This window comes from Sturnus vulgaris, chromosome 2 (genome assembly GCF_052056855.1).
Source record: "Sturnus vulgaris isolate bStuVul1 chromosome 2, bStuVul1.hap1, whole genome shotgun sequence".
NCBI lineage: Eukaryota > Metazoa > Chordata > Aves > Passeriformes > Sturnidae > Sturnus > Sturnus vulgaris.
The window spans coordinates 50,786,036-50,796,001 of record NC_142244.1 but is presented as its reverse complement, the minus strand read 5'-3'; the positions used below and the strand labels follow the sequence as shown (position 1 = coordinate 50,796,001).

Below are 9,966 nucleotides of genomic sequence, written 5' to 3'. Positions count from 1 at the left end.
ATGTACGTGAGCTACCTCCTGGAGAAGGACGGGCCCATGTACCCCGGCCCGGTGCGGCACTCGGGGGGGCTTAACCTGGCGGCGCAGAACTTCGTCGGTGCCCCGCAGTATGCGGACTACGGCGGGTACCATGTGAACCTCGACGGCGCCCAGTCCCCAGGGCCGGCCTGGCCCGCGCCCTACGCCGCCCCGCTCCGCGACGACTGGGGCACCTATGGCCAAGGGGCGCCGCCGGCCGCCGGCGCCGTCCACGGCCTCAACGGGGGCTCCCCCGCCGCCCCCATGGCCTACAGCCCCGCCGACTACCACCACCACCACCACCCGCACGCCCACCACCACGCCGGCCCCGCGCCCCACTGCTCCGCCGCCGGGGTCATGCAGCCCCTCAACGCGGCCAGCGCCGCCGCCAGCGCCGCCCCCGAGCCGCTCTCCCCCGGTGGGCAGCGCCGCGGCCTCTGCGAGTGGATGAGGAAGCCGGCGCAGCCCCCGCTCAGCAGCCAGGGTAAGTGCGGGCCGGGGCCAGGCGGGCGGGGGCTGACCCGCCGACGGCTCCCCGGTACGCCGGGCAGCCCGGCAAAGCCTTTTATCGGGGAGAGCTCCCCGAAACAAACCCACCCGAGGGTCAGTCCTCGGGAGAACAGAGCTGCCGGGCTCTGCCGACATCCCGTCCTCGCTGCTGAGTGCGGGGCCGGCAGCGGCAGGAGCGGTGCTCGGCCCGGGAGCAGCCGCTGCCGGCCCCCAGGGACTCAGTGCCCAGGGCTGCGCTCCGGCGGAGCAGGATGGAATGGCCCGAATCCCGAGGAAACGCTCACTCTTCCTCCCACCTATCCGCTCTCCTGCTTATAGCCACTTAGAAGATTTTTATAACCAATTATAGTCATATAAATCATCGGCCGGTGTCGCTCCGCATTTGTTTCTGAGTCACTGGGCGCCTGCCCTTTATTAAGGTCTCCGTGCGGCCAGGCCTCCCGAGCGACAGCAGCGGCCACTTGCCAGTCCGATCTCTGCGGGCCGAGCTGTGGCCCCGGCCGGGCCGTGCCGTGCCGGGCCGTGCGAGGGCGTGCCCTCCCGGGTCAGGCCGTAGCCGGCGCCGCTCTCCCTTGTGATGTTAATCCCCCGCAGACCCTCTCTTTTATTCCCACCGTGCATCTGCCGGGGGACGTGCGTGTCCTGCGCTTTGATATACGCCTTCCACGGCTACTAATTTCTCTTTTCCTTTTTCAAATCCCCCTCTTTTTTTTTTTTTTTTTTAATAATTGTGTATAGACCCCCCCCCCCCCCCAAAAAAAAAAAAAAAAAAAAAAGAAAAAAAGATGACGACTTTCGCAGTAAATAATGACTTCTGGCATTCCCCTCTCATCCCCTGCCTTGCGTGACTGACGGCAGGGCCGGCGGGGATACCCCGGTCGGAGCGGAGCGGGAGTCCCGGCTACGCCTGTGTCCTCCGCGCCCCGGGGTAAAAGCCTCGGTGTCCCGGTGCCGGCCGCCGGCACAGCCACGTCCCGAGTGCCGGTGGCGGCGGAACTCTTACAGGCCCACCGCGCTTCCCACAGCAGCCCGTGGTGTTCCCACAGTTTGGGCTTGTGCGGTGGTGGCCGGTCCCTTGTCTCCATTCAAATTCTGCCTTTGGAGCCAGTGTTTATGTTAATGTGCAAAGCTGGGGGGATGAAAGCGCCTGCCGCCATTTGTTCAGTAGTGGTAATTCAAACAGAATGTGGCTGTCATTAAGGCTTTGAGAAGGGTTTTTCTTTGATAAGATCTCCTTGTCCTGCATTGTTTGGGATTGTGTTCCCTATTCACTGGCTCTGGGGAGTTTTCTCTGATCAGGCTTGTATCTTTACAGGGTGCTTTTGTTGTGGTTTGCAGAGAGTTTACCTGAACAAAGTCAGCCTGCCAGCCATTAAGCACCTTGGGGGCAGAGACTCCCCGCCTCGGCTCCCTGGGGAACGGGAGGGCCGGGGACATAACCAGTTAAACAAGAAACCCTCGGGAAAAAGGAGGTCACCGGCTGCGGCGATGCGCTCTCACCGGCTGCTCGCTGGCATTCGCCTTCGGATTCCGTTGGGTTTTCGGCGTTTGGTGTGGTTTGGGGGTTTTTTGTTTGCTTGTTTGCTGGCTTGGGGTGGGTTTTTTGAGCTCTGAAGTTGCACGTCACACTTCTAGGCTTTCCAAGAAATCCCTTTAGCCCTCATGCAGTAACAGAAAAGGGGGAACTGGGCCGCTTCACGAGTGGTTCCCCGCGGCCGCTCCCGATTCTCCGCCCTTAGATTTCTGTTTCTCGTTTAGAAACGAAATAATCGTGCCCTGATCGGGCTTTTTCTTTCTTTCTTTCCCTTTTCCTCTTTCTCTATAAAAAGTTTGCTGTCGCTAGGGAAGGCAAAACGAAACCAGAAGCCAACAAGTGCACAATAAATGTGTCCCCATGCAAGGCAGGGGTGTGCGGTGGGGCCAGGGCTGGCAACCGGGGCTGGGAGCCTGCGCCCGCCGGCATGCCTGGCATTGATGCCCCATGTCCCTAGGGAACTGAGGAACGTCCCTTCTCCTCTGCTGCTCTCAGCAGAGCCCAGGGCTGGGGGAGGCGAGCAGCAAGCCCGGGAGGGGGATATAGGACAGCTCCTGATCTCTCTGCGCTGCAGAGAGGATGGCTGCGCTCAACTTTCCCCTTTGGCTTTGACTTTCTCAACTCTGGCTTTGTGCTCCGCAGTTAAAACAAGGACGAAAGACAAGTACCGCGTCGTGTACACCGACCACCAGCGGCTGGAACTGGAGAAGGAGTTTCACTACAGCCGCTACATCACCATTAGGAGAAAAGCGGAGCTGGCCTCCAACCTGGGGCTGTCGGAGAGGCAGGTCTGTCCCAAAAGTGGTGCTCCACGTGTGGCCGGGCTGCGCGGGGACAGGGATGCGCGGGGACATGGATGCGCGGGGACATGGATGCGCGGGACGGGGCTGCGCGGGGGCGGAAGGGATGCCCTCTCGGTGAAAGCCCCTGAGAGGGGGATACATCCCCGGCGAACTCTCCCCCTCACTCCTCTGTCCACCTCCTGGCAGGTGAAAATCTGGTTCCAGAATAGGCGGGCGAAGGAGAGGAAGATCAACAAGAAGAAGCTGCAGCAGGCGCAGCCCGGTGGCGCGGAGCCCCTCAGCCCCAGCGCCTCCTTGCAGGGTCCCGCGGCCGGGACGGCCGCCGTCGGGCTGGGCCCCGCCGCCCCGCAGTGACAGCGGCCGGGGACAGCGGCGCAGGGACTGCTGGAGGACGCGGAGGATCGGGCCGGGCCGGGGGGCACGGAGGGAGCGGCCCCCCCGATGCACTACACCGCCCCGCGGGGCCGGCCGTGTGTACAGGTGTACAGTGTATGTGTCTCGTCGTCCGGGGGAAGCGTGTCCATCGCTTTATTAATATTATTATTATTATGTTTGGGTGCTTTTTTTACCCTGGAATTTGTTAGAAAAAGTGGGGGTGCTGCCTGCCAGTCAACCCCCGGTATATCTCAGGGATCGGTCCAAAAGACCTTTGCAATGTTGTTGGGCTAATGATGAATTTTAGCAGGAAAAAAAATTAAAGCACATTTTTTTTATTTTATATTTTATTTTATTTTCTTCTTGCAACTATGAATATGCAAAATGTTCATTCTGCCCCGAGGGTCAGAGCAGACAAGATAAGGCACTGTTTAAACGTTCAGAAGTGAATTGCTTAATGTTAGACACTTGTAAAAGAGCCCATAAATCCAGTGCAGATAGCCATCCATCCAGATTTATTAGCTGCAGTGCAGTGAAATTGAAAGAATTTCATCTGTTCTGAAAAAGGTGTCCTGTCATGCTGAAGTGAGCACCTTGTTTGCATGTGCAATGTCCCTTCGGTTAAATTATGTGCTGTTTCTCACATCCTTACAATTTGTATCTTCTGGGGGAGGGGCTGTTTCAGTTGATTTTCCAAAGTTCCCTTGATTTTTATCAGCTTTATGTAGCCTTCATCCCAGCTCCATCAGAAACTGAAATCCTTGGAAAAGCCCTGCGCTATATCGGAGCCTACTTTGCACAGGCTGTGGCCCATTTCCACTTGCTGGCTAGATGGAGGGGACCAAGGTAGAGAGGCCAAATGACTCACTTAGAGATTAAAACAAGAAAAGTCCAGCTGATTTGGCCAAATCACTCTGCCTGTTTGCCATATGTACTTCTTACTTAGGGATGGGAGAAGTCCAGCTGGGAAGTGAGGCCAGGCTGGAGCAGCCACGCTGCAGCCAGTGCCCTTGGCTGGGTGTGGAGCCAGCTCGTGGGGGCCTGGGCCCAGCAGGGGTGATGGGAGCACTGTTCAACCCCAAACACATTATGTGGATTATTGACTTCCTCAGGATTTAGCCCCATACTGTTCAGTTTTGGTCATCAAATTTATTTAAGTTATTCCATTTGCCTTCTTTGGGGCACTTTGGCTTTTTCCTTGTTGAAGCTTTTCTTATCTTTTTGCTAAAAGCCAAAGCAAGTGCTAGCAGCATCTACAGAACTGCGTGGGGAGAATGGTCTGATCAGGGACTGACCCTACGGACAAGGCAGCTCTCTCTCCCTAAAGGAACTTGGGGAAGTGGAAAGCACCAGCCCCAAAGCTTCTGCACTGCGTTTTTTTCTGCATGCAGCTCCATGCTTTGCAGGGCCAGGGCCTGGCAGTCTGAGAGCAGACATGTGGCCGTGCAAACCTGATCCAGGGCTCCTATTCCTGGGAGAAGAGTGTAGTGGGAGGCAGCAGCTCCAGTGCAAGGAACCTGCTTGATTTTCTGCAGCATACGTGGTCTCGGAAGCGGGGCTGGCCAGGAAACACGGGTGCAGCCCAAAGCAGTAGTGCTCATTGCACATGGAGTTGACGCAGAGCATGTCCTGATGGGTCCAACGTCCATGGTTTGTTCCTGATCAGAGGGAGGCAGGAGCCAGATTCATCCTTCCGTGACTCTTAAGGAGTCCTTGGATCATTCTGGAGGAGCTGCTGGGGACAACCAGAGCTGAGCAGCACCCAAACCGAGGGTCTTGGCTCTGCAGCACCAGCCTAAAGCAGCGCAGAGCAGTTGCACCAGGGCTCTGGGAGCTGCCAGGGCTTTGCAGGCACCATGGCCCACTCCTCCCTCCGCGCTGTCGCCGGGCACGATGGCTCAGGGGCGGCAGCAGCCCCGGGCGGGGCCGCCCCTTCGAGGATGTCCTCTGGCGCCCGGGGCCACCCCCGCAGCATTGATCCCAGCCCGGCTGCTGCCGGAGCTGCTGCGCGTTGCTGCGATACGCCTGTCAATAAACCCTGTTTGGATTGTGGAGCAGAGCGCAAGGTTTGTTTGTTTAGTGGTTAGAGGTTCAAAAGTCGGCATTGTCCCACTGCAAATGAGCACAAGTTTTTTCTCCCTAAGGAAAAGCTGGCTGTGCTGAGTGGGAGGGAGAGATATCGGTGGGCCCTTTTATTTGCTTCCAGGAATAATTAATGGCAGTGAGAAAAAAGATGACCACGGAGTTATGAAAAACCATCAATAAGTAAATTAGTCACAAAGGATCTGAGGATTTAAGAGGTGCTGCTCGCTGTAGTTTTGTTGGCATTTACCCATGCCCCTGGGGCTGCGGTGACACGGGACTGGCAGAATCCAGGACTCCTTACTGCAGTGGTGGCACACAGCTTCTCCTGGCACCAACCCAGGCATGGCAACATTTGGGACAGTCCCTATATTCTTTCAGTAGTGTACTTCGTGAGTTGGGCTTATTTTAATGCTGAAAGTGTGGAAAATTTTTTTCTTGCCTGTAAGACTTTTGATAAAGACAGTTGCCCTCATTAAGGTGAACTGTTTCTGTCCACAGAACTTTTTTCTCCAAAAAGTTCATTAGAGGTACATAAACTAACCTGCACATTTTAAATATCCTCATTCCAGATCTCTTGCTCTTTGTTAGCAAACATTCATTTTCTGAGCTCTCCTCAAATTCTTAACTCTGGCAACTCAGAATTCAGATTTCTGAGTGTAAGAAACAAGTAACCAAGCAAATCATATCCACTCCAATTTCAAGTATGTTCCCTCTCCCATCCCCATGCAAGCAAACCATCATATTCCTTTATATTCCTCATGCACCATAAAGGAGTATCAAAAGGAACAAACTGGGCATCCTGTTTATTTGAGTCGATATTTACAGACACCTGGACCAGCTCATAGGTGAACTATGACATTGAACCAGAAGCTCTGTTTGTCAGAGGTGAGCTGGTTATGGTGACCCCTCCATGGATGTTTTCAATTCTCACAGAGCTCCATGCAGTTCTGCAGCAGCAAGCCAAACCAGACTGGTGGGGCTCAACAGATCAGAGCTGCTGCACCTTGCTTGCCTGACAGGGGCTGGAGCAGGAGTCCATGAAGAGAAAAATCCAGGAAATCAGAAGGTTTGGCCCCAAAGTTGCAAGATGGAAGTCTTCCACTCTCCCTCTCTTGTCAGATTTTCCTGCTCCTATCACTGTACAATAACAAACCAATTGGTATTCCTTCTCTTGGATTAACTCTTAGGCAAATGCCAGTTTCTCAAGACAGCTCTTTGAGTTTGGGGTAAGGGATGACAACACGTGTCATAGCCCATCATAGCAAGAACAGTAAGGTCCTTAGAGAACTTGAATGGCATCTAGAACAAATGTCTGCTTTCTCTGATCTGAGGTATCTTTTAGGGGCACTTTATGTGTCCTCTGTCTGAAGGCTGAGCACTCTGGATCTGCAGAATGAAGTCAGGAAGCTTTTATAAAAAGAAAAAAATAGAAATCTTATATTAGGAGTCAGCAACAACTTCAGACGTATTCTCCATGTAGCATTTTCTCCACACAAGTGACCTCTGTCCAGGCTGTTTCCATCTGTGGATGAAGCAGTGGCTAGAAGCATATATCCCAGCCACCATGCAGAGGGCAGAGCCCATCCTTCAGAAATTGAATGGGGTTTGCTATGGCTGCCTGAAATCATGGCTCCAGAGGACTGTGTGAGGCCATAGGTTTCTTCTTGCTACTCCATCAGCAGCTGGTGGAAAAGGCAATCATGGAGCTTACAATTCTGTTGACACAGCTCTGCTGTGTCATAGCCAAAATTCATGACCAAATACTTTCCCTCCGTCCCACACAAGTCATGGAGCTGTGTGCTGAAGTTTAGAGCAGCTAGAGCTGAAAGCAAACCTTGAACTGATGCCAGAAAAGCAGCACTGGAGGCCTTCCAGGAAGCAAACAGCTCGTGAATGGTAACAAAATCAGCAGGACACAAGTCTGTTGAGGACAGTCCAGCTGCCCTGGCAGCTCAGCAAGGGGACAAGGCCACCTTGGCCATCATGGATGCATGGCCTGATGCAGCAGAGTACAGGTGCTAAGGAGGTGCAGGCTAGGAATCTCCCTAACAAAAGCAGCTCTGGTTACTGTCAGAAAGCCATGGCAGCCAAGTGTCAGAAACCTCTGGGGACAGATGGGAACAAACTCTCCTTAGCAGCCTTCTAGGGTTTGCTCCAGAGTCGCTCTTAGATGGAGCAAGATGTTCCTGCTCTCCTCGCTGATGAGGAAGGGCTGTTTCCTTCTCACCTGCATGTTCTGCCATGCTGTGACTCAGGTGAACACAGTTTCTTCTATTTAATGTCTCAGCTTCTGCAGTGACCCCACTTCCATTCTCAGTTTTTGACACTTTTGGAAGTCAAACTTACCCTCCTTCAAAGAGGGCAACAGAGAGTTACTTGCAAAGAAACAGGAAAAAATTTGAGCTATTCACAAAAACAAACAATTTGTTGCCAGGAGACTGGAATTAGAGACTTGAGAATCCTTTTCAAGCCCTGGATTTCTAAATTGAGGTATCATCTGTTTTGGGATGACACCCACTGGATTCCCCTGCTTCAAAGTAGGGAAAGGAAAGGAAAACAGAAGATGAAAACTCATGGATGATTCTCATTACACATTCACACAGATGTCTAAATACCAGTCTGTGGTATCCATTAAACTCCGGATCAGTTAACCACTGGTAAATAAAATGAATAATTTTCTCATTGCTCTTCATTTCTTCTAATTAAACACTAACTAAGCTAAACTAGTATCTAATGCAATCTGTATAACAGATATTCTATTTAATGTAATATTTAACCTATTGGTCCAGATACGTGTTTTGACTCAATTTTTCAAACTAAGGGAAGTCCATCATTACCGTTCTTCAGTGTGCTTCATAGAATCATGTAATAGTGTGGGTTGGAAGGGACCCTTAAAACTCACCTAGGCCTTTCTGCCCTGCAATGAGCAGGGACATCTTCAAATGGATCCGGTTGGTCAGAGCCCCTTCCAACCTGGCCTTGGATGTTTCCAGGGAAGGGGCATCCACCCTCTCTGGGCAATGCCCTTCATGCCCTCTCTGGGAAACATTTTACAGAGTTTCACTGCTCTCATTGTAAAAATTTCTTCCTTATACCTAGTCTAAATCCAGCCTCCTTTAGTTTAAATTTCTGACAGCTCATTTCCAACCTGCTGATCCTTAGCACTTGAGCAGGACTGACGAAAATTATAAAGATGCCAAATGTAACATCTGCCTTTCAGCGCCCCTGCACCCAGCTGCAACAGGCAGGCTTGGGGAAAAAAACACTGCTTTTAGTGTTATTCCAAAAGAGGAGAACAAGTCAAACAGAACACATGGAACTTCCCTGCTTTCAGCATTCTTCTTCCCTTAGTCACCCAGGTATTTTTGGGCAGCTGTTGCAAGCTCGTGCAGTTTTGCTTTTGAGTCAGATCCTGCTCCCCTGACATATCTTGCTGCTTTCCACAGAGTTACAGCCTGTTCTGCAGATAACTTGTGTAGACCCAAAGACCTTTGTGAGAGAAAAGCTGCCTTATCTCCTGCATTCTTTGGAGAGGGATGCTCCTTGCTGCTCTGTCCCTTACTCTGCTGGCATTCAAGACAAACTTTCAGCCCTGGAAACTGAGATTTCTTGTGGTCTAATTTTTCCATGGCATGGTGTGACCATGCAAACAGAAAGATCACTTAGGGCTACAAGACATGCTTGGTCTCTTCCTTCCCTGAATGTCAACAGTTTGGGCTTCAACAAAGGCTTGCTTGTAATTAAGTCCTTGGAGAACATCTTGATGCAGAACTCGAACAGAAACGAGGTGCCTGATTCAGGGCATTCCACAATCAGGTGGGTCTCAGGACTTTTAATTCTGCTTTTAGGCACATCGAGTGCAGTATGGGCAAGACAGGGACACCAAGAGGCCTTCTGAGCCTCCAAAGGCATTTAAACTCCTAAATCAAGCAAGAGACAAGAGGCATAGGTATTCAAGACTTCTCGTCCTTTTTCCACAGTTTGAAAATGAGCCTATTCCTCCCATGTAGATTGTTGGAAGTCATATAAAGAGCTGTGCAACAGTTAATTACTGAGGTCTCTTTAAAGATAACTCAAGCTTTTTAGTACATTTTAGGGAAATTCCAGTCCTCACTTGATCTTGAGATTTTTTTGTTATTTGTAAAATTTCAGGTGAGATGGAATTTACATTGGCAAGAATAGCTTCCTATCCATAGTACCAAAGAAATTTTTTTCCAGTTTAAAGTACATAAGTGCTGTTTTAAGAATAATCCAACCATTCGTTTTCCATATATATTAAGTGAATAAGTGTATGTTGTTTTTCTGGCAGTTATGCTCATTTTTTTAGATTTTTTTTCCTCCCCATCAAGAAGCTTATATGCATCTATAGAGGTGGAGATAGAGCTAACACTGAGATCTGAAGTGGGGTCTCTGAAAACATCTTACGCAACTATTTCCAGGAATGTAGTGACTCAGAAGAAAAAGCGACTTTCTCTTATCAGGAGCATGTTTCTTCCTCGAGGACTTCAATCCAGAAACATGATCCTTTTTCTGTTCCCAGTAACGACATCCTGCTTTTCCAAGGCCAGAGCAACACTTTGGACCTACTCTTTAATTCTCAGTCACTCCCTCACCAATCTCCTATCGTGGCTCCAAAGGTGT

The 9,966-nt window shown here is 51.3% G+C and overlaps 1 protein-coding gene across 1 annotated transcript; it reads left to right on the top strand.

The window, feature by feature from the left end:
• On the top strand, nucleotides 1–3,219 carry CDX2 (caudal type homeobox 2). Its single transcript, XM_014879640.2, has 3 exons — nucleotides 1–502; nucleotides 2,705–2,850; nucleotides 3,052–3,219. The coding sequence occupies exons 1-3, from the start codon at nucleotides 1–3 to the stop codon at nucleotides 3,217–3,219; spliced, it is 816 nt and encodes a 271-aa protein (XP_014735126.2).
• The last annotated feature ends 6,747 nt before the right edge of the window (nucleotides 3,220–9,966 follow it).

What these genes read in the sequence shown, in the direction of transcription:
- CDX2 (XM_014879640.2), top strand. Translation starts at nt 1, where the DNA reads ATGTACGTGAGCTACCTCCTGGAGAAGGACGGGCCCATGTACCCCGGC. An exon ending in GCCCCCGCTCAGCAGCCAGG is followed by an intron (nt 503 to 2,704) that starts GTAAGTGCGGGC and finishes TGTGCTCCGCAG; the next exon opens with TTAAAACAAGGACGAAAGAC. An exon ending in TGGGGCTGTCGGAGAGGCAG is followed by an intron (nt 2,851 to 3,051) that starts GTCTGTCCCAAA and finishes ACCTCCTGGCAG; the next exon opens with GTGAAAATCTGGTTCCAGAA.